This window comes from Ranitomeya imitator, chromosome 1, assembly GCF_032444005.1.
Source record: "Ranitomeya imitator isolate aRanImi1 chromosome 1, aRanImi1.pri, whole genome shotgun sequence".
In the NCBI taxonomy this organism is placed as follows: domain Eukaryota; kingdom Metazoa; phylum Chordata; class Amphibia; order Anura; family Dendrobatidae; genus Ranitomeya; species Ranitomeya imitator.
In genome coordinates, this window is record NC_091282.1 from 980948779 (window position 1) to 980974107 (window position 25329).

Consider the following 25329-nt stretch of genomic DNA (forward strand, 5'->3'; position numbering starts at 1 on the left):
CTTGATGACCTTTAAGAGGTAGTCACTGGGAATGGTCTTCCAAGAATCTTGAAGGAGTTCCCAGAGATGCTCAGCACTTGTTGGCCCTTTTGCCTTAACTGTGCGGTCCAGCTCACCCCAAACCATCTTGACTGAGTTCAGGACTGGTGACTGTGGAGGCGAGGTCATCTGGCGTAGCACCCCATCACTCTCCTTCTTGGTCAAATAGCCCTTACACAGCCTGGAGGTGTGTTTGGGATCATTGTCCTGTTGAAAAATAAATAATGGTCCAACTAAACGCAAACTGGATGGAATAGCATGCCACTGCAAGATGCTGTGGTAGCCATGCTGGTTCAGTACGCCTTCAATTTTGAATAAATCCCCAACAGTGTTACCAGCAAAGCACCCCCACACCATCACACCTCCTCCTCCAAGCTTCACGGTGGGAACCAGGTATGTAGAGTCCATCCGTTCACCTTTTCTGCGTCGCATAAAGACACGGTGGTTGGAACCAAATATCTCAAATTTGGACTCATCAGACCAAAGCACAGATTTCCACTGGTCTAATGTCCATTCCTTGTGTTCTTTAGCCCAAATAAGTCTCTTCTGCTTGTTGCCTGTCCTTAGCAGTGGTTTCCTAGCAGCTATTTTACCATGAAGGACTGCTGCACAATGTCTCCTCTTAACAGTTGTTGTAGAGATGTGTCTGCTGCTAGAACTCTGTGTGGCATTGACCTGGTCTCTAATTTGAGCTGCTGTTAACCTGCGATTTCTGAGGCTGGTGACTCAGATAAACTTATCCTCAGAAGCAGAGGTGACTCTTGGTCTTCCTTTCCTGGGGCGATCCTCATGTGAGACAGTTTCTTTGTAGTGCTTAATGGTTTTTGCCACTGCACTTGGGGACACTTTCAAAGTTTTCCCAATTTTTTGGACTGACTGACCTTTATTTCTTAAAGTAATGATGGCCTCTCATTTTTCTTTACTTAGCTGCTTTTTTCTTGCCATATTACAAATTCTAACAGTCTATTCAGTAGGACTAACAGCTGTGTATCCATCAGACTTCTGCTCAACACAACTGATAGTCCCAACACCATTTATAAGGCAAGAAATCCCACTTATTAAACCTGACAGGGCACACCTGTGAAGTGAAAACCATTCCCGGTGACTACCTCATAGTTTTGATGCCTTCAGTGTGAATATACAATTTTCATAGTCATGAAAATACAGAAAAATCTTTAAATGAGAGGGTGTGTCCAAACTTTTGGTCTGTACTGTACATATTGACATTGGTAATTATGCATTAAAAGCATTTAAAGGGGCTGGTAACTAATGGACAATCTCAGCTTAATCAATTGAAGACTCAGCTGCTCTTTGAAAATTGGTGATGTGTTCAATACTCATGTCACCCGCTATAACAGTAAGTGCCATAAAATCACATCCCCAACACATCTGATAAACAAGATAATGTGGCCAACCACATTGACTCTGCAGCTAGAAGCAGGCGGTATTATACAGAGGTTATCGGAGGCAACCTGTGCAAGATTTTTAATGAAACCCCATTGCAAAAATTATTTTTAACTTCAGTTGCATGCATTTAAGAAACATATTGTCCCCAAAGGTGGACAACCCCTTTTAACTACATTATATGGTAAAATGAAAAGTGTCATTCAAATCTGCAACTCGTCCTGTATAAAACAAGTCCTCCAATGTGAAATATGAAAGTTATGGTTCTTTGAAGAGGGGAGAAACAACGAACGTGCCAACATGAAAAATGTCTAACTCAAAATTGGGTTACAATTTAGCTAAAAAGCTATATTGATTTTCTTCCATTAATATATTTTAAAAACATTTTTAAACAGGTTAGCATGTTAAATCTATTTACTCATGGTGCATTCTAGGCAACAGAAAGTATCGCTTAAACTGACCTAGATATTTTGGACATTTCATTGCCATGGATAGTTTGTAGAACTGAGGCATCTCCAACTCGTTTCTTAAGCCAGAGTTCATAGCCAATTTTACTGTAGAGCAGAAGCATCAGCGTTAGTGGAAGGAGAAACAGTATCACTAGAATAAAGGTTGTGTAGACTTTCTGATGGATGTGGCTGTTCCATTTCTCCAGGCAGCATACATACTTTTTCTCATACAAAAAGTCATATTTAATCTGAAATATAACAATATAAACCAAGTTAATTAGTTGAAAGAAAGACTTGAATTATGTGAGCTTTTTAATTTGACATTGCAAATTTCAATAATAAATACCTTCCTTCAGAGTTCCTCTAGTTTATGACCAAAAAGCAAAATCACAAACATTTTGCTGTCAATTGGCTTCAGGTTGTATTTCAATTTCACCCTTGTGTTTTTTAAATCTGTAAATCTGTAATGTAGTTAATACAGTTGTGCTCAAAAGTTTACATACTTCGGCACAGGAAAGATATATATCTTGGTACCGTGTTAGTCAGTAGATAGAAAAATACTTAGAATTGAGAGTCCTCAGTGGCTGATACCTTTTAATGGCTAACTGAAAACCAGATTACAAGAGCCACCAGAATATCAAGGAATCACCTGCTACATTACAAAGCTAAAGAAGAAAATAACCGAGTACCTCTAGTAGTTACCTACAATCCAAATCTGGAGGTGCTAAGGGGAGCTGCATGGAAATTACAACCTTTACTACAAAAAGATGCCCGCTTACAATCCATTTTTCCAGACCCCCCACTACTGTGTTTTAGGCAGCCCCCAAATCTAAGAAGCATCATTGTCAAGAGCTCCCTGTCCTCTCCAACTGCTGCAGGTACCTTTCCTTGCAATCAGAAAAAATGTAAAATCTGTCCATTTATAATGACCATGGACAAGATAAAGATCCCCAATTCACATCAGGACTACAAGATACCAGGTACTTTCAGCTGCGTCACTTCTAATGTGGTATACCTAATTATTTGTACTAAATGTCCAACTGGGGGTCTGTATGTGGGGGAGAGAGGGCAAAAGCTTAGAACAAGAATGAATTCACACCGTCACACAATAAGAGAAAAAAGAATGGATCTACCTGTGGCAATACATTTTTGTCTCCCAAATCATAACATTATGGACATGAAATTACTTGTGTTAAAAGGTAGCTTCAAATCTCAGAGAGACAGAAGAGTCTGGGAATATAAACTGATGACAACCTTTGACAGTCTTACTGCAGGAATGAATGTGTCACGAGGATTTATGTCTTTTTACATCAACTAAGGAACTTGCCCCTCTGACTATGAGGGGTTATCACAACAGAGACCCTAATCAGAGGACAATAAAACAATCCTTATCTAAGAACTGGCCCAATATTTATGGACATGACTGTTTATCACTCATGGTAATTCTGCTTCATGTCACCTGTCTTATCCATGGTTTTTCCTTTTTTTTCTGTGCTATGTTGTGCATAAATATGTGATTCTTCAGAATTTCTATTAGTCTTTGCCTGATGAAGAGACCTGTGTAGTCTCGAAAGCTTGCAATTTGTTAAAATCTTTTCAATTAGCCATTAAAAGGTATCAACCGCTGAGGACTCTCAATTCTAAATATTGTTCTACATACTTCGGCAGAATTTTTGCTTTCTTTGCCTTTTTTCAGAGAATATGAATGCTAACACCAAAACTTTTTGGAATTGTGTTTTGAATCGTTGTCATGTTGGAACGTCCAAGAATGTCCCATGCGCAGCTGCCAGGCTGATGAGTGTAAATTTGCCTCCAGTAATTTCTGATTTTCTGATAGCATGCTGCATTCATCTTTCCTTCCACTTTGACTGAGTTTCCTGTGCCTTTGTAGCTCACACATCCCAAAAACATCATTGATCTACCTCTGTGTTTTACAGTAGGAATGGTGTTCCTTTCATCATAGGCCTTGTTGACCTCTCTCCAAATGTAACATTTATGGTTGTGGCCAAAAAAATCTATTTTGGTTTCATCACTCCAAATTACCTTGTTCCAAAAGTTTTGAGGCTTGTCTCTGTGCTGTTTTGCGTATTGTAGGTGAGATACTTTGTGGCATTTGTGCAGTAATGGCTTTCTTCTGGCGACTCGACCATGCAACCAATTTTTCTTCAAGTGCCTCCTTATTGTGCATCTTGAAACAGCCACACCGCTAGTTTTCAGAAAGTCCTGTATTTCAGCTGATGTTATTGGTGGGTTTTTCTTTGCATCCTGAACAATTTTCCTGGCAGTTGTGGACAACATTTTTGTTGATCTACCTGACCGTGGTTTTGTTTTTTCAGAGCCCCTGGTTTTCCATTTGTTAATCACAGTTTGAACGCTGCTGACTGGCATTATCAATTCTTTGGATATCTTGTATCCCTTTCCTGTTTTATACAGTTGAACTACCTTTTCCCGTAGATCTGTTGACAATTCTTTTGCTTTCCCCATAACTCACAATCCAGAAATGTCAGTGGCTGGGTGAAAAATGCAAGACGCTATCTGGATTCCAGAGACTCACTCAGCTTTTATGCACACACTGATTACAAGCAAACAGGTCACAGGTGAGGATGTTACCTTGAGTAGCCATTCAAACCCATTTTTGTAAACTTCTGTGTATGTTATCAGGCCATGAGTGGAGGAAAAGTTTTTTCCGTTATCATTCAGCAAAAAAATCGGCTGGGGTATGTAAACTTTTGAGCACAACTGTATGTTTCACCTGTAAAACCAGCAAAACCAAGACCCACATTGCAAAACCGCTGCAATTTATGGTGAAATATTTACAGTTTTACTGCATAGAACATTAGCTCTGAGTACAAATTCTCAACAGAGCTTCAGTTTAAAGTAGCTACTAAAACAACATAAAGTAGTCAGATAAACCATGTACTCAACATGGTGAGAGAAAGAAGAAAATTAATTTAAGGGAGTATATTGCAAACATTTATAATGATGCAAATGTTGGTCAATGATTAAATAAAAAAATTACAAATGCTGCAGGTCTTAATATAACTTCTTAATTTGCTATGAAATAGACTTGTAAAATCTTCCTCAAAACAGCATTACTGTACAATAATGTATTGTAACTAATAGGAAAGCTCCAGCAGACGACAAAGAGCTAACCATCCATATGAATCAGGCATCAGCATAGTGTTGCTGGATATTGCTCTGTAATCAACAAGATAGCTTTCTTGCTGATATTGGACATCTAGAAAACACAATAGAGGGCTTTGATTCTATTACATTGCAAACTGAAGATCCTTGTGAGTCCAGAAGCATATGATTTCACTGTTCTGTAGACCAGAGGACTAAACTGATATGTGCCCTATAAGTAGAGTGGTAAAGCTGGAAGCCCATGGCTTGTTTGCTCTAACACAGGTTTCTATTTTGTGGACACATGATGATTGATAATGGTGCTTGCTTGTGGATTTGGTCTGCTTGGGAACAATTGTATGAGTGGGCCTGTGTCTACAGGATTTGAATTGCCCTCTTATATAAATAAATATTTAATTTAAATTCCATAAATGATTTAAAATGGGGTCCCCCACATTTTTGACAATCAGCCAAACTAAAGCAGATAGCTGAGACTGGTATTCTCTGGCTGGTAAGGGGTCATGGATATTACCCCCCCCCCCCCCCCCGCCTAAAAATAGTAGCCCGCAGCCGCTGCAGAGAAAGCGCATCAATTGAATGCGCCAATTCTGGTGTTTTTCCCGTTTCTTCCCACTTACTCTGTGGTGGTGGCAACTAGGGTTCATATGTGTGGGGTTGATGTCACCTTGTATTGTCCAGTGAAATCAAGCCCATGGGTTAGAAATGGACAGGCATCTGTAAGATGCCTCTCCAGTACTAATCCTATTGTTATGTTTTAAATAAACACACAGCCAGTATAAAGTCCTTTATTTGAAAGAAATACAAAACACACTTTTACTTTAAAAAAAACTTAACAGAGTTCTGCTCACCTAACACCCATTCAATTGAAGCTATGGTCTCCTGTAAAAAAACAAAAATAAAAAAACAACCATATCCCTCACCTGTTCAACATTCTGTCCCACATCATAATACATGTCTGGGATAAATTGTTTCTTACAGGAGAACATTCAATTGAATGGGCGTTAGTTGAGTATTTTTGTTGTTTATTATTTTGTTTTTTACAGGAGACCATGGCTTCAATGTAATGGGCATTAGGTAAGGATAACTGTGTTTGTTACTTTTAAATAGAAAAGTAAAAGCGTGTATCTTTATTTTAAATAAAGGACTTTATTCTGACAGTGTTTATTTAAAATATAACTATAGGATTAGTAATGAGAAGGCTCCATTACTAAGCCTTGGGACTGATGTCACTGGACAATACAAAGGTGATATCAATCCCAAAAAATATTACTTCACTTGCCACTGCCACAGGGAAAGTGGGAGGAGCTGGTCAAAGGGCCAGAATTGATGCATCCAATAGATGTGCCTTTTCTGATATAGCTGTGGAATGCTATTTTTAGGCTGGGGTGGCTAATATACATGGCCCCTTACCAGTGGGAAAATACCAGTCCCCAGCTATCTGATTGAGCTTGGCTGGTTGTCAAACTCCACACGATTCTTTTTTATTTTTTATTTAAATCATTTAAAAAACAAAAAGGGGACACCTCTATTCGTGATAAACAGCTTTGCTAAGGCTGACAGCTGAGGGTTTCAGCCCACAGCTGTCAGTTTTGCATCACTGGTTATCAAAAATATAGGGGAACCCAAGTATTTTTTTTTAATTACTGGTAAAGTCTGTGCAGCGCCCCAGAGACCTGATCGTTGCAGTATGGCACTCTGCCGCTAAGGAGAGTGGCGGTACGTCTGATGGCACTAAGGAGTTCTCCTGACCAGGTATCACCAGAACACATTACATTTCACACTCCAGCCACTAGGGGGAGAAAAAGGCTTTGTTTATTGGGCCACTCCTCACATTGGTAAAACTAGGGGCTGGGGAGGAAGTTAGTCAGAAGCTGACTGGGTTGGATTCAGGCAACATCCCGTGGCAGGGGGTGTTGCAGGGAGAAGGAAAAGGGGGTCCCTGTCAGGCGTGGGAACTGGCAGGTGCCTAGCGAACAGAACAGAACGTAACAGAACCGCGCCTGCACACCCTGCGGCGGTATCCAGGAGAGAGACACGAAGGGAAGGATATTGTGGAACAGTGTAAACGAGATCAAGCACAAAGGAGAGCCAGTAAGAGTCGTGCCGAGAGAGAGAGGCAACATCTTACTGAGGCACGTAGTCAGTGGCCGGAACACCGTAGGAGTAACTGACTTCAGGCCTTACTTCAAACTCCGCTGGACAGTCAATTATAGGTTGGCTGTCTACCTTACTACACCTACGAAGACATAGGGGGCAACGCGTGGAGAGGGGCGTCCCTAGGGTCCCGGAAGAGCTCCGAGCCTTCCCGTCATACGGGTGGCGTCCTAGCCATAACATACCTGGGGGACATTATAAACTAGTAACATCTGGAACCAAAGAACGAGAGAGAGCTGTAGAGAACGAACGAACGAGAACAGCAGTTGTGAGGACTATTCTGAATGCTCAGCAGGGTAGGACTACAACACACAGGTGCTAGTGGTAGGCAACGATTTCCATCTGCGAAGGAAACTCTGGATGTGCCCATCGGACCAGCCGGTCTCTGATTCCCCTGTTAAGCGTGCTCTGGATTGAAGATCCTGAAGTCTTCAGTAAAGAGGTAAAGAGACTGCAACCCTATGTCCTCGTTATTGCCTGCACCTCACACCATCACCATCCATCTGTCCTGGGAGCCCTGGGGACATACTTCACCTGTGCGAAGTTATACCATCCAGCTGCCATTCCATCACCCTAGTGGACCCCACAGCAGCGTCGGTCACCCTGACCGAACACCGCAGGTGGCGTCACGAACCCCTGACAGACCCACCACCTCCATTGGACGCCCCTTAGCAGGGTCGCGGACCGGGCTTAGCCACCGTGACAGCCTCAGAACCGAACCAGAGAGGCCCGGTACCGAGAACTCCTGGCCCTGTGTCTGGGGGCGATCCATCTGTGTGTGACTCGGTCTACTGTTTTGACGCTTCTGGAATAATTCTGTACAAGACTGGTTAATGCCATTTTTTCAACTTCACTGAGGAATTCAATTTGTATAATGTACAAGTTTTAGCTAATGTGGAAACTAATATTATTTCAAGTATGTCAATGAGTTCCAAAAATACACTATGCAGTGTCTGGCTGAAGCAGCAAGTCCCTACCAGTAACACTGATTATGGAAGACCAATATTCAAGTACATGCAAGTATTACAATACCCTTATTCACAAATTTACCAATGCTTATATGTAACAATAAACTCTCTACTTTGTTCAGACAATTAAGGGATGTTGCCTTTGCCTGTATATAGTGAATCAAATGCATTGTGCCAAACACTGCTCATGCAAGGGTGTTGGGGCCCACTAGCTGATTCACCTGTTCACCCGTGGTTCTCTCAAAGCTTAAGTAAAAATATTACATTAATGGGTTGTTTTGTGAAGGAACTCTGATATATCGCATATATAATAAGAAGATGCAATATCACATTACACTTTTTTTTTAAAAGAAATCATTATGACCAAATTTTTTTGAAAGAATTTGAATAGTAAAGGGAGACTTTTAACCCCTTAGCGACCGCCAATACGCCTTTTAACGGCGGCCGCTAAGGGTACTTAAACCACAGCGCTGTTAATTAACGGCGCTGTGGAAAAAGTGAATAGCGCCCCCCAGAGTCGGATTTTCTCCGGGGTCTCGGCTGCCGGGGGTAGCCGAGACCCCAGAGAACATGATTCGGGGGGGTTTTAACCGACCCCGCATTTGCGATCGCCGGTAATTAACCGTTTACCGGCGATCGCAAAAAAAAACAAAACGCGATCTCTTTTCAATTTCTCTGTCCTCCGATGTGACCGCACATCGGAGGACAGAGAAAAGGGGTCCCAGGTAGCCCCCCGATACTCACCTATCTCCTCCGATGCTCCTCGTGTCTCCCGGTGGGTGCCGCCATCTTCAAAATGGCGGGCGCATGCGCAGTGCGCCCGCAGGCCGGCACCGGGAGAATCTTTGGGGTCTCGGCTGCCGGGGGTAGCCGAGACCCCAAAGAACATGATCGGGGTCGGTTTTACCGACCCCTGTTTTGCGATCGCCGGTAATTAACTGTTTACCGGCGACCGCAAAAAAAAAAAAAAAAAAGTAAAGTGTAATTCTCTGTCCTCTGATGTGATCGCACATCAGAGGACAGAGAAATAGGGGGATTCGGGGACCCTAGCATACTCACCTGTGTCCCTGGGTCCTCCTGCTGCTCCTCCTGGCTGCCGGGGAAAAGAAAATGGCGGGCGCATGCGCAGTGCGCCCGCCATCTGTCTCCATCTGCTGGCCGGCAGGAGAACAGCAGTTGGGGCTAAAATTAGGGTTAGGGTTAGGGGTAGGGTTAGGGCTAGGGTTAGGGTTAGGGGTAGGGTTAGGGGTAGGGTTAGGGGTAGGGTTAGGGATAGGGGTAGGGTTAGGGTTAGGGGTAGGGTTAGGGGTAGGGTTAGGGGTAGGGTTAGGGGTAGGGCTAGGGTTAGGGGTAGGGCTAGGGTTAGGGCTAGGGTTAGGGCTAGGGTTAGGGCTAGGGTTAGGAGTAGGGTTAGGGCTAGGGGTAGGGTTAGGGCTAGGGTTAGGGCTAGGGGTAGGGGTAGGGCTAGGGGTAGGGTTAGGGGTAGGGTTAGGGCTAGGGTTAGGGGTAGGGGTAGGGTTAGGGCTAGGGGTAGGGGTAGGGTTAGGGCTAGGGTTAGGGCTAGGGTTAGAGCTAAGGTTAGGGCTAGGGCTAAATTTAGGGTTAGGGTTGGGGCTAAATTTAGGGTTAGGCTTCTTTCACACTTACGTCAGTACGGGGCCGTCGCAATGCGTCGGCCCGACATACCGACGCACGTTGTGAAAATTGTGCACAACGTGGGCAGCGGATGTAGTTTTTCAACGCAGCCGCTGCCCAATCTATGTCCTGGGGAGGAGGGGGCGGAGTTACGGCAACGCATGCGCGGTCAGAAATGGCGGATGCGACGTACAAAAAAACATTTCATTGGACTTTTTTTGTGCCGACGGTCCGCCAAAACACAACTGATCCAGTGCACGAAGGACGCGACGTGTGGCCATCCGTCACGATCCGTCGGCAATACAAATCTATGGGCAAAAAACGCATCCTGCGGGCACATTTGCAGGATCCGTTTCTTGTCCAAAACTACGGATTGCGACGGATGCCAAACAACGCAAGTGTGAAAGTAGCCTTAGGGCTAGGGTTAGGGTTGGGGCTAAAGTTAGGGCTAGGGTTGGGGCTAAAGTTAGGGTTAGAGTTGGGATTAGGGTTAGGGTTTGGATTAGGGTTGGTATTAAAGTTAGGGTTGGCATTAGGGTTACGCTTGGGATTAGGGTTAGGTGTGGGATTAGGGTTAAGGTTAGGGTTGTGATTAGGGGTGTATTGGGATTAGGGTTAGGTTTGAGGTTAGGGTTGAGATTAGGATTAGGGGTGTGTTGGATTTAGGGTTTTGATTAGGATTATGGTTAGGGTTGACATTAGGGTTGTTTTGGGGTAAGGGTTGTGATTATGGTTAGGGTTAGTGATTAGGATTATGGATCAGGTTGGGATTAGGGTTAGGGGTGTGTTGGGGTTAGAGTTGGAGCTAGAATTGGGGGGTTTCCACTGTTTAGTTACATCAGGGGGTCTCCAAACACGACAGCCAATTTTGCGCTCAAAAAGTCAAATGGTGCTCCCTCCCTTCTGAGCTCTGCCGTGCGCCCAAACAGTGGGTTACCCCCACATATGGGGCATCAGCATACTCGGGATAAATTGGACAACAACTTCTGGGGTCCAATTTCTCTTGTTACCCTTGCGAAAATAAAAACTTGGGGGCTACAAAATCTTTTTTGTGGAAAAATATATATATATTTTTTTTTATGACTCTGCATTATAAACTTCTGTGAAGCACTTGGGCATTCAAAGTCCTCACCACACATCTATATAAGTTCCTTGGGGGGTCTAATTTCCAAAACAGGGTCACTTGTGGGGGGTTACTACTGTTTAGGTACATCAGGGGCTCTGCAAACGCAACATAACGCCCACAGACCATTCTATCAAAGTCTGCATTCCAAAACGGTGCTCCTTCCCTTCCGAGCTCTGCCGTGCGCCCAAACAGTGGTTTACCCCCACATATGGCGCATCAGCGTACTCGGGATAAATTGGACAGCAACTATTGCAGTCCAATTTCTCCTGTTACCTTTGTGAAAATAAAAACTTGGGGGCTAAAATATCTTTTTTGTGAAAAAAAAATATTTTTTATTTTCACGACTCTGCATTCTAAACTTCTGTGAAGCACTTGGGCATTCAAAGTTCTCACCACACATCTAGATAAGTTCCTTGGGGGGTCTAGTTTCCAAAATGGGGTCACTTGTGGGGGGTTACTACTGTTTAGCTACATCAGGGGCTCTGCAATCGCAACATAATGCCCACAGACCATTCTATCAAAGTCTGCATTCCAAAACGGCGCTCCTTCCCTTCCGAGCTCTGCCGTGCACCTAAACAGTGGTTTACCCCCACATATGGGGTACCAGCATACTCAGGACAAATTGGACAACAACTATTGGGGTCCAATTTTTCTTGTTACCCTTGTAAAAATAAAAACTTGGGGGCTAAAAAATATTTTTTGTGGAAAAAATTTTTTTTTTATTTTCACGACTCTGCATTATAAACTTCTGTGAAGCACTTGGGCATTCAAAGTTCTCACCACACATCTAGATAAGTTCCATGGGGGGTCTAGTTTCCAAAATGGGGTCACTTGTGTGGGATTTCTACTGTTTAGGCACATCAGGGGCTCTCCAAACGCGACATGGCGTCCGATCTTAATTCCAGCCAATTCTACATTGAAAAAGTAAAACGGCATTCTTTCTCTTCCAAGCTCTGCGGTGCGCCCAAACTGTGGTTTACCCCCACATATTGGGTATCGACGTACTCAAGAGAAATTGCACAACAACTTTTGTGGTCTAATTTCTCCTGTTACCCTTGTGAAAATAAAAATTTGTGGGCAAAAAGATCATATTTGTAGAAAAAATGCGATTTTTTTTTTCAGGGCTCTACGTTATAAACTTCTGTGAAGCACATGGGGGTTCAAAGTGCTCACCACACATCTAGATAAGTTCCTTAAGGGGTCTAGTTTCCAAAATGGTGTCACTTGTGGGGGGTTTCCACTGTTTAGGCACATCAGGGGCTCTCCAAACACGACATGGTGTCCAATCTCAATTCCAGCCAATTCTACATTGAAAAAGTAAAACGGCGCTCCTTCACTTCCAAGCTCTGCGGTGCACCCAAAAAGTGGTTTATCTTCACATATGGGGTATCGACGTATTCAGGAGAAATCGCACAACAGCTTTTGAGGTCTAATTTCTCCTGTTACACTTGTGAAAATAAGAATTTGTGGGCAAAAAGATCATATTTGTAGAAAAAATGCGATTTTTTTTTTTTCACGGCTCTACGTTATAAACTTCTGTGAAGCACATGGGGGTTCAAAGTGCTCACCACACATCTAGATAAGTTCCTTAAGGGGTCTAGTTTCCAAAATGGTGTCACTTGTGGGGGGTTTCCACTGTTAAGCACATCAGGGGCTCTGCAAATGCAACATGGCGTCCGATCTTAATTCCAGCCAATTCTACATTGAAAAAGTAAAACGGCACTCCTTCTCTTCCAAACTCTACGGTGCGCCCAAACAGTGGTTTACCCCCACATATTGGGTATCGACGTACTCAGGAGAAATTGCACAACAACTTTTGTGGTATAATTTCTCCTATTACCCTTGTGAAAATTAAAATTTGCGGGCAAAAAGATCATTTTTGTAGAAAAAATGCGATTTTTTTTTTCAGGGCTCTACGTTATAAACTTCTGTGAAGCACATGGGGGTTCAAAGTGCTCACCACACATCTAGATAAGTTCCTTAAGGGGTCTAGTTTCCAAAATGGTGTCACTTGTGGGGGGTTTCCACTGTTTAGGCACATCAGGGGCTCTCCAAACACGACATGGTGTCCAATCTCAATTCCAGCCAATTCTACATTGAAAAAGTAAAACGGCGCTCCTTCACTTCCAAGCTCTGCGGTGCACCCAAAAAGTGGTTTATCCTCACATATGGGGTATCGACGTATTCAGGAGAAATCGCACAACAGCTTTTGTGGTCTAATTTCTCCTGTTACCCTTGTGAAAATAAGAATTTGTGGGCGAAAAGATCATTTTTTTGTAAACAAAAGCGATTTTTTAATTTCATGGCTCTACGTTATAAACTTCTGTGAAGCACTTGGGGGTTCAAAGTGCTCACCACACATCTAGATAAGTTCCTTAAGGGGTCTAATTTCCAAAATGGTGTCACTTGAGGGGTTTCCACTGTTTAGGCACATCAGGGGCTCTCTAAACCTGACATGGCGTCCAATCTCAATTCCAGCCAATTCTGCATTGAAAAAGTCAAACGGCGCTCCTACACTTCTAAGTTCTGCGGTGCGTCCAAAAAGTGGTTTACCCCCACATATGGGGTATTGGCGTATTCAGGAGAAATTGCATAACAAAATTTATGGTTACATTTCTGTTTTTACACATGTGAAAATAAAAAAAATGGTTCTGAATTAAGATGTTTGCAAAAAAAAGTTAAATGTTCATTTTTCCTTCCACATTGTTTCAGTTCCTGTGAAGCACGTAAAGGGTTAATAAACTTCTTGAATGTGGTTTTGAGAACCTTGAGGGGTGTAGTTTTTAGAATGGTGTCACACTTGGGTATTTTCTATCATATAGACCCCTCAAAATGACTTCAAATGTGATGTGGTCCCTTAAAAAAAATGGTGTTGTAAAAATGAGAAATTGCTGGTCAACTTTTAACCCTTATAACTCCCTAACAAAAAAAAAATTTGTTTCCAAAATTGTGCTGATGTAAAGTAGACATGTGGGAAATGTTATTTATTAACTATTTTTCGTGACATATCTCTCTGATTTAAGGGCATAAAAATACAAAGTTTGAAAATTGCAAAATTTTAAAAATTTTCGCCATATTTCTGTTTTTTTTCATAAATAATCGCAAGTAATATCGAAGAAATGTTACCACTAACATGAAGTACAATATGTCTCGAAAAAACTATCTCAGAATCAGCGGAATCCGTTGAAGCGTTCCAGAGTTATAACCTCATAAAGTGACAGCGGTCAGAATTGCAAAAATTGGCTCGGTCATTAAGTACCAAATTGGCTCTGTCACTAAGGGGTTAAGAAAAGCAATTACCTAACAAATCTATAAAAATATATTTTTGAGTAATTTTAGAAAAGGATTATTCTCAACTTCTTCAGGAGCCTCCCAGCTTACTGTGATACTCTCCTGATGTATTGACATTTTGTACCAGCTGTATCTTTGTACCGCTTGTCGAACCGTTTGCACTCCAGTGTTACAAGCAGATACAGTGGGGCAAAAAAGTATTTAGTCAGTCAGCAATAGTGCAAGTTCCACCACTTAAAAAGATGAGAGGCGTCTGTAATTTACATCATAGGTAGACCTCAACTATGGGAGACAAACTGAGAAAAAAAAATCCAGAAAATCACATTGTCTGTTTTTTAACATTTTATTTGCATATTATGGTGGAAAATAAGTATTTGGTCAGAAACAAACAATCAAGATTTCAGGCTCTCACAGACCTGTAACTTCTTCTTTAAGAGTCTCCTCTTTCCTCCACTCATTACCTGTAGTAATGGCACCTGTTTAAACTTGTTATCAGTATAAAAAGACACCTGTGCACACCCTCAAACAGTCTGACTCCAAACTCCACTATGGTGAAGACCAAAGAGCTGTCAAAGGACACCAGAAACAAAATTGTAGCCCTGCACCAGGCTGGGAAGACTGAATCTGCAATAGCCAACCAGCTTGGAGTGAAGAAATCAACAGTGGGAGCAATAATTAGAAAATGGAAGACATACAAGACCACTGATAATCTCCCTCGATCTGGGGCTCCACGCAAAATCCCACCCCGTGGGGTCAGAATGATCACAAGAACGGTGAGCAAAAATCCCAGAACCATGCGGGGGGACCTAGTGAATGAACTGCAGAGAGCTGGGACCAATGTAACAAGGCCTACCATAAGTAACACACTACGCCACCATGGACTCAGATCCTGCAGTGCCAGACGTGTCCCACTGCTTAAGCCAGTACATGTCCGGGCCCGTCTGAAGTTTGCTAGAGAGCATTTGGATGATCCAGAGGAGTTTTGGGAGAATGTCCTATGGTCTGATGAAACCAAACTGGAACTGTTTGGTAGAAACACAACTTGCCGTGTTTGGAGGAAAAAGAATACTGAGTTGCATCCATCAAACACCATACCTACTGTAAAGCATGGTGGTGGAAACATCATGCTTTGGGGCTGTTTCTCTGCAAAGGGGCCAGGACGACTGATCCGGGTACATGAAAGAATGAATGGGGCCATGTATCGTGAGATTTTGAGTGCAAACCTCCTTCCATCAGCAAGGGCATTGAAGATGAAACGTGGCTGGGTCTTTCAACATGACAATGATCCAAAGCACACCGCCAGGGCAACGAAGGAGTGGCTTCGTAAGAAGCATTTCAAGGTCCTGGAGTGGCCTAGCCAGTCTCCAGATCTCAACCCTATAGAAAACCTTTGGAGGGAGTTGAAAGTCCGTGTTGCCAAGAGAAAAGCCAAAAACATCACTGCTCTAGAGGAGATCTGCATGGAGGAATGGGCCAACATACCAACAACAGTGTGTGGCAACCTTGTGAAGACTTACAGAAAACGTTTGACCTCTGTCATTGCCAACAAAGGATATATTACAAAGTATTGAGATGAAATTTTGTTTCTGACCAAATACTTATTTTCCACCATAATATGCAAATAAAATGTTAAAAAAACAGACAATGTGATTTTCTGGTTTTTTTTTCCTCAGTTTGTCTCCCATAGTTGAGGTCTACCTATGATGTAAATTACAGACGCCTCTCTTCTTTTTAAGTGGTGGAACTTGCACTATTGCTGACTGACTAAATACTTTTTTGCCCCACTGTACATGTTTGCTTCTGCAGCATTGGAGGAACTCAGTAGCACTGAAGCTGGCTGAATGAAATGATCCAAACAGCTCCAGGGCAGAATTTGAAAGCTCTACAGTGCCTTGCGAAACTCACTTTGACTTTTTATCTATTTTGTTACATTACAACCTTTGTTTAAATATTTTTAAATATGATTTGTGTGTGATGCATCAGCACTAAATGTCAGGGCTAGCGGAACGCACCAAATACAAAGACAGATAGAGTATGGTGCGTTCGCAGCCCGGGGTCCACCGTGCAGAGATGGAACCTGCTGCGAAGTAATGACGGACTATATGGCGGTACTCATAAGTATACACACGTGGGTTAAACTTCACCCAGCGTGAAGGAAGCGATCCTGTTGCGTCACAAGATCGCAGTACCGCACATAGAGCGCGAGCAAGTAGTCAGCGAACTCAACCCCAACTAGGATTGAAGTCCGATTAGACCCTTGCTGGCACAACACCGCAACTGGGTGTGTAAGGAAGCTGAATAACAATATTAGGCACAAGAGTGCATGCGGTGCCGCACTGACGAACGCCACTAACCACCCAGGCTTGGGTAAGGAAAGCACAGAGGAAGTGCACGGCGCCGTACTGGCGGTCACAGCAACTGGACGCTGTAATGTGTGATTCGTGCTGTAGGATAAGTCGGGCGCTAGATAGCAACCATACACCTTCCGCGAACAGACATTCAATAGGGAAGGGGTATCTAAGGACTACTTGCACTCACAACAAACACACATATGCAAATGTACACTAGCGCATGGACGTGCGGTCATGCGCAGTTTATATAGTTGCAGCACAGGAAGTGGCCACAGAAACTTTGCCCTTCCAAGACCTGCCAAGAGGACCAATGGAATGTGCTGCAGGGCCTGAGCACATGACCCTCGATCTCCAACGGGAGATCTTGCCCTGGGCATGCTCAGTGTGTGCAGACAAGGACTTATTTTTCAAAAACCTGACCTGCACATCCAAACATAGACTGAGTGTGAACAGGTGCTGAACCCAGAGTCGCCAACTCGTATATAGTTAAATAAATAGGGCAGCACACTGCAGCGCCAAAACATGTAAACTTGAAAAAACGAAATTTGAACTGCATTACTGCACTAGAAATATGAAAAATGAGAGCTTTTAGCGCACAAAAATGGCCAATTTTATGTGTACCTCGTAGCCACGTTAAGGCATCTCTCTTATACGAGGTCCTAAGTTTGACCTACCTCACTGAGAATAAACGTCTCCATCTGAATGGGTACATGTAGAAACCTCTTCTTGGACTCAAATTCTCTCTCTATGTGGAGGGGTATTGGACCTACTATAATTAAAACACCTGAAGCTAGGAGGCGGGGAGTGCACGATCAGAAGGCTAGAGAATACATTTCAAAAACCTGACCTGCACATCCAAACATAGACTGAGTGTGAACAGGTGCTGAACCCAGAGTCGCCAACTCTGCAGTGTGCTGCCCTATTTATTTAACTATATACGAGTTGGCGACTCTGGGTTCAGCACCTGTTCACACTCAGTCTATGTTTGGATGTGCAGGTCAGGTTTTTGAAATGTATTCTCTAGCCTTCTGATCGTGCACTCCCCGCCTCCTAGCTTCAGGTGTTTTAATTATAGTAGGTCCAATACCCCTCCACATAGAGAGAGAATTTGAGTCCAAGAAGAGGTTTTTGCATGTACCCATTCAGATGGAGACGTTTATTCTCAGTGAGGTAGGTCAAACTTAGGACCTCGTATAAGAGAGATGCCTTAACGTGGCTACGAGGTACACATAAAATTGGCCATTTTTGTGCGCTAAAAGCTCTCATTTTTCATATTTCTAGTGCAGTAATGCAGTTCAAATTTCGTTTTTTCAAGTTTACATGTTTTGGCGCTGCAGTGTGCTGCCCTATTTATTTAACTATATACGAGTTGGCGACTCTGGGTTCAGCACCTGTTCACACTCAGTCTATGTTTGGATGTGCAGGTCAGGTTTTTGAAATGTATTCTCTAGCCTTCTGATCGTGCACTCCCCGCCTCCTAGCTTCAGGTGTTTTAATTATAGTAGGTCCAATACCCCTCCACATAGAGAGAGAATTTGAGTCCAAGAAGAGGTTTTTGCATGTACCCATTCAGATGGAGACGTTTATTCTCAGTGAGGTAGGTCAAACTTAGGACCTCGTATAAGAGAGATGCCTTAACGTGGCTACGAGGTACACATAAAATTGGCCATTTTTGTGCGCTAAAAGCTCTCATTTTTCATATTTCTAGTGCAGTAATGCAGTTCAAATTTCGTTTTTTCAAGTTTACATGTTTTGGCGCTGCAGTGTGCTGCCCTATTTATTTAACTATATACGAGTTGGCGACTCTGGGTTCAGCACCTGTTCACACTCAGTCTATGTTTGGATGTGCAGGTCAGGTTTTTGAAATGTATTCTCTAGCCTTCTGATCGTGCACTCCCCGCCTCCTAGCTTCAGGTGTTTTAATTATAGTAGGTCCAATACCCCTCCACATAGAGAGAGAATTTGAGTCCAAGAAGAGGTTTTTGCATGTACCCATTCAGATGGAGACGTTTATTCTCAGTGAGGTAGGTCAAACTTAGGACCTCGTATAAGAGAGATGCCTTAACGTGGCTACGAGGTACACATAAAATTGGCCATTTTTGTGCGCTAAAAGCTCTCATTTTTCATATTTCTAGTGCAGTAATGCAGTTCAAATTTCGTTTTTTCAAGTTTACATGTTTTGGCGCTGCAGTGTGCTGCCCTATTTATTTAACTATATACGAGTTGGCGACTCTGGGTTCAGCACCTGTTCACACTCAGTCTATGTTTGGATGTGCAGGTCAGGTTTTTGAAATGTATTCTCTAGCCTTCTGATCGTGCACTCCCCGCCTCCTAGCTTCAGGTGTTTTAATTATAGTAGGTCCAATACCCCTCCACATAGAGAGAGAATTTGAGTCCAAGAAGAGGTTTTTGCATGTACCCATTCAGATGGAGACGTTTATTCTCAGTGAGGTAGGTCAAACTTAGGACCTCGTATAAGAGAGATGCCTTAACGTGGCTACGAGGTACACATAAAATTGGCCATTTTTGTGCGCTAAAAGCTCTCATTTTTCATATTTCTAGTGCAGTAATGCAGTTCAAATTTCGTTTTTTCAAGTTTACATGTTTTGGCGCTGCAGTGTGCTGCCCTATTTATTTAACCAGACAAGGACTTAGTCCCAGAGAAGTCCGCTCGCTGCTGACCAGCACTGGCTTTAATGGCAGAAGCTGAAGAAGCAGCAGTAACTCTCTGTACAGAGTGAGACTGAGCAAGACGCTGGGACCGACGTCCCTGCTGAGCAGACTCCACTGCGGCTGGATGAGAATGGGAGACCGCAGCGGAGATGGCTCGAGATTCCCCCTGTGCAGAAGCGGGAACTCGAGACCTAACACTAAATAGTCTGAGTTGGTGAAGTGGGTAAAATATAGACAAATTTTAATTATAGGATCAAATAACTATAAATTGGTATATGCATATACAGTGGGTATGGAAAGTATTCAGACCCCATTAAATTTTTCACTCTTTGTGTCATTGCAGCCTTTTGGTAAATTCAAAAAAATTCTTATTTTCCTCATTCATGTACACAGCACCCCATCTTGAATGAAAAAAAAGAAATGTAGAAATTATTGCAAATTTATTAAAAATGAAAAACTGAAATGTCACATGGTCATAAGTATTCAGACCCTTTGCTCAGTATTGAGTAGAACCCCGCTTTAGAGCTAGTACAGCCATAAGTCTTCTTGGGAATGATGCAACAAGTTTTTTACACCTTAATTTGGGGATCCTCTGCCATTCTTCCTTGCAGATCCTCTCCAGTTCCATTAGGCTGGATGGTGAACGTTAGTGGACAGCCATTTTCAGGTCTCTCCAGAGATGCTCATTTGGGTTTAGTTCAGGGCTCTGGCTTGGCTTGGCCAGTCATGAATGGTCACAGAGTTGTTCTGAAGCAACTCCTTTGTTATTTTAGCTGTGTGCTTAGGGTCATTGTCTTGTTAGAAGGTGAACCTTTGGCCTAGTCTGAGGTCCAGAGCACTCAGGAAGAGGTTTTCATCCAGGATATCCCTGTACTTGGCCGCATTCATTTTTCCTCCAATGGCAACCAGTCATCTTGTCCCTGCAGCTGAAAAACATCCCCATAGCATGATGCTTCCACCACCATGTTTCACTGTTGGGATTGTATTGGGCAGGTGATGAGCAGTGTCTGGTTTACTCCACACATATCACTTATAATTATCATCAAAAACTTATATCTTCATCTCATCAGACCAGAGAATCTTATATCTCATAGTCTGGGAGTCCTTCATGTGTTTTTTAGCAAACTCTATGCGGGCTTTCATAGGTCTTGAACTGAGGGGCTTCCATTGGGCTACTCTGCCATAAAGGCCCAACTGGTGGTGGGCTGCAGTGATAGTTTACTTTGTGGAACTTTCTCCCATCTCCCTACTGCATATCTGGAGCTCAGCCACAGTGATCTTGGGGTTTTTCTTTACCTCTCTAACCAAGGCTTTTCTCCCACCATTGTCCAGTTTGGCTGGATGGCCAGGTCTAGGAAGACTTCTGGTGGTCCCAAACTTCTTCCATTTAAGGATTATGGAGGCCGCTGTGCTCTTAGGAACCTTGAGTACTGCAGAAATTCTTTTGTAACCTTTGCCAGTTCTGTGCCTTGCCACATTTCTGTCTCTGAGCTTCTTGGCCAGTTCCTTTGACGTTTTGATTCTCATTTGGTCTGACATGCACTGTGAGCTGTGAGGTCTTATATAGACAGATGTGTGCAGTTCCAAATCAAGTCCTATCAGTTGAATTAAACACAACTGGACTTCAATGAAGGAGTACAACCATCTCAAGGAGGATCACAAGGAAATGGACAGCATGCAGGGCCGGACTAGCCATTTGGCAATTCTGGCAAATGCCAGAAGGGCCGGTCTGGTTGTGGGCTGCCTTGTGTGCTACATTTTTAACAGAATTAATGTTCTCAAGACACCCATACTGTTAACCGTTGTGACGTAGCACAAAGCCGGTCACTCCGTCACTTACCTTAGCATGCCGTGGGTATAATTAGAAATATTGGTCTTGTAGTAAATCTTCCTTTCCTCCATCCAGGGTAATATTAGTTATATATCCCATCTGGTTATTGGGGACGGAGATACCATGGGCCTGTGTGATTTCAAGTGCCAGGGCTGAATTTCAGCCCCAGTCCGTACCTGAGAGCATGTGATATAAATATGAGTGTCTGAGCAAAGGGTCTGAATACTTATGACCATGTGATATTTCAGTTTTTCTTTTTTAATACATATGCAGAAATGTCTACATTTCTGTTTTTTTTTCAGTCAAGAATGTACATTAATGAGAAAAAAATGAACTTTTTTGAATTTACCAAATGGCTGCAATGAAACAAAGAATGAAAAATTTAAAGGAGTCTGAATACTTTCCGTACCCACCGTGTTCACCTCTTTTGCTATGAAGCCCCTAAAAATGTCTGGTGCAAGCAATTACCATCACATGCTTAACCCCTTCCCGACCTTTGACGCCACGTAGGCGTCATGAAAGTCGGTGCCAATCCGACCCATGACGCCTATGTGGCGTCATGGAAAGATCGCGTCCCTGCAGATCGGGTGAAAGGGTTAACTCCCATTTCACCCGATCTGCAGGGACAGGGGGAGTGGTAGTTTAGCCCAGGGGGGGGTGGCTTCACCCCCCCGTGGCTACGATCGCTCTGATTGGCTGTTGAAAGTGAAACTGCCAATCAGAGCGATTTGTAATATTTCACCTATTATAACTGGTGAAATATTACAATCCAGCCATGGCCGATGCTGCAATATCATCGGCCATGGCTGGAAACACTAATGTGCCCCCACCCCACCGATCGCCCCCCCAGCCCTCTGATCTGTCCGGTACACTGCTCCGGCTCCCCTCCGTCCTGTGCTCCGCTCCCCCCGTGCTCTTGTCCGCTCCCCCCGTGCTCCAATCACCCTCCCTGTGCCCCAATCACCCCCCCTGCACTCCGATCCACCCCCCTCCGTGCTCCGTTCCACCCCCCGTGCTCCGTTCCACCCCTCCCGCGCTCCGATTCACCCCCCCATGATCCGATCCCCCCCCCCGTGCTCCCCCCCACCCCATCATACTTACCGATCCTGCCGGGGTCCGTCCGTCTTCCCCCCGGGCGCCGCCATCTTCCAAAATGGCGGGCGCATGCGCAGTGCGCCCGCCGAATCTGCCGGCCGGCAGATTCGTTCCAAAGTGCATTTTGATCACTGAGATATAATCTATCTCAGTGATCAAAATAAAAAAAATAATAAATGACCCCCCCCCCCCTTTGTCACCCCCATAGGTAGGGACAATAAAAAAATAAAGAATTTTATTTTTTTCACTAATGTTAGAATAGGGTTAGGGTAAGGGTTAGGGCTAGGGTTAGGGCTAGAGTTAGGGCTAGGGTTAGGGCTAGGGGTAGGGTTAGGGGTAGGGTTAGGGGTAGGGCTAGGGCTAGGGTTAGGGCTAGGGTTAGGGTTTCGGTATGTGCACACGTATTCTGGTCCTCTGCGGATTTTTCCGCTGCGGATTTGATAAATCCGCAGTGCTAAACCGCTGCGGATTTATGGCGGATTTACCGTGTTTTTTGTGCGCATTTCACTGCGGTTTTACAACTGCGATTTTCTATTTGAGCAGTTGTAAAACCGCTGCGGAATCCGCACAAAGAAGTGACATGCTGCGGAATGTAAACCGCTGCGTTTCCGTGCAGTTTTTCCGCAGCATGTGTACAGCGATTTTTGTTTCCCATATGTTTACATTGAACTGTAAACTCATGGGAAACTGCTGCGGATCCGCAGCGTTTTCCGCAGCGTGTGCACATACCTTTAGAATTAGGCTATGTGCACACGGTGCGGATTTGGCTGCGGATCCGCAGCGGATTGGCCGCTGCGGATTGGCAGCAGTGTTCCATCAGGTTTACAGTACCATGTAAATCTATGGAAAGCCAAATCCGCTGTGCCCATGGTGCGGAAAATACCGCGCGGAAACGCTGCATTGTATTTTCCGCAGCATGTCAATTCTTTGTGCGGATTCCGCAGCGTTTTACACCTGTTCCTCAATAGGAATCCGCAGGTGAAATCCGCACAAAAAACACTGGAAATCCACGGAAAATCCGCAGGTAAAACGCAGTGCCTTTTACCCGCGGATTTTTCAAAAATGATGCTGAAAAATCTCACACGAATCCGCAACGTGGGCACATAGCCTTAGGGTTAGGGTTGGAATTAGGGTTGTGGTTAGGGTTAGGGGTGTGTTGGGGTTAGGGTTGTGATTAGGGGTGTGTTGGGGTTAGGGTTGTGGTTAGGGTTATGGCTACAGTTGGGATTATGGTTAGGGGTGTGGGGGGGTTAGTGTTGGAGGTAGAATTGAGGGGTTACCACTGTTTAGGCACATCAGGGGTCTCCAAATGCAACATGGCGCCACCATTGATTCCAGCCAATCTCGTATTCAAAAAGTCAAATGGTGCTCCCTCAATTCCGAGCCCTGACGTGTGCCCAAACAGTGGTTTACCCCCACATATGGGGTACCAGCATACTCAGGATAAACTGCGCAACAATTACTGGGGTCCAATTTCTCCTGTTACCCTTGTGAAAATAAAAAAATGCTTGCTAAAACATCATTTTTGAGGAAAGAAAAATGATTTTTTATTTTCACGGCTCTGCGTTGTAAACGTCTGTGAAGCACTTGGGGGTTCAAAGTGCTCACCACATATCTAGATAAGTTCCTTGGGGGGTCTAGTTTCTAAAATGGGGTCACTTGTGGGGGGTTTCTACTGTTTAGGCACACCAGGGGCTCTGCAAACGCAACGTGACGCCCGCAGACCATTCCATCAAAGTCTGCATTTCAAAAGTCACTACTTCCCTTCTGAGCCCCGACGTGTGCCCAAACAGTGGTTTACTTCCACACATGGGGTATCAGCGTACTCAGGAGAAACTGAACAACAACTTTTGGGGTCCAATTTCTCCTGCAACCCTTGGGAAAATAAAAAATTCTGGGCTAAATAATTATTTTTGAGGAAAGAAAACGTATTTATTATTTTCACGGCTCTGCATTATAAACTTCTATGAAGCACTTGGGGGTTCAAAGTGCTCACCACACATCTAGATAAGTTCCTTTCAGGGTCTAGTTTCCAAAATGCGGTCACTTGTGGGGGGTTTCTACTGTTTAGCCACATCAGGGGCTCTGCAAACGCAACGTGACGCCCGCAGAGCATTCCATCAAAGTCTGCATTTCAAAACGTCACTACTTCAATTCCGAGCCCCGGCATGTGCCCAAACAGTAGTTTACCCCCACATATGGGGTATCACCGTACTCAGGAGAAACTGGACAACTAATATTTGGGTCAAATTTCTCCTGTTACCCTTGGGAAAATTAAAAAATTCTGGGCTAAATAATTATTTTTGAGGAAAGAAAACGTATTTATTATTTTCACGGCTCTGCATTATAAACTTCTGTGAAGCACTTGGGGATTCAAAGTGCTCACCACACATCTAGATAAGTTCCTTTCGGGGTCTAGTTTCCAAAATGGGGTCACTTGTGGGGGGTTTCTACTGTTAAGCCACATCAGGGGATCTGCAAACGCAACGTGACGCCCACAGAGCATTCCATCAAAGTCTGCATTTCAAAACGTCACTACTTCACTTCCGAGCCCCGGCATGTGCCCAAACAGTGGTTTACCCCCACATATGGGGTATCAGCGTACTCAGGAGAAACTGGACAACAACTTTTGGGGTCATATTTCTCCTGATACCCTTGGGAAAATAAAAAATTGCAGGCTAAAAGATCATTTTTGTGAAAATAATTTTTTTATTTTATTTTCATGGCTCTGCGTTATAAACTTCTGTGAAGCACTTGGGGGTTCAAAGTCCTCACCACACATCTAGATTAGTTCCTTTGGTGGACTAGTTTCCAAAATGGGGTCATTTCTGGGGGATCTCCAATGTTTAGGCACACAGGGGCTCTCCAAACGTGACATGGTGTCCGCTAATGATTGGAGCTAATTTTCCATTTAAAAAGCCAAATGGCGTGCCTTCCCTTCCGAGCCCTGCCGTGCGCCCAAACAGTGGTTTACCCCCACATATGGGGTATCAGCGTACTCAGGACAAACTGGACAACAAAATTTGGGGTCCAATTTCTCCTATTACCCTTGGCAAAATAGGAAATTCCAGGCTAAAAAATCATTTTTGAGGAAAGAAAAATTATTTTTTATTTTCATGGCTCTGCGTTACAAACTCCTGTGAAGCACCTGGGGGTTTAAAGTGCTCAA

General features: G+C 43.8%; 1 protein-coding gene across 1 annotated transcript in view; it reads right to left on the bottom strand.

Annotated features, from left to right (window-relative positions):
- QRFPR (pyroglutamylated RFamide peptide receptor) overlaps window positions 1–25329 on the bottom strand; it is a 202850-nt gene that overhangs the window by 31469 nt on the left and 146052 nt on the right. Inside the window, exon 4 of the mRNA XM_069745739.1 lies at window positions 1905–2140. Within this exon, the coding sequence (XP_069601840.1) occupies window positions 1905–2140 (236 nt within the window). The remainder of the gene's footprint in view (window positions 1–1904; window positions 2141–25329) is intronic.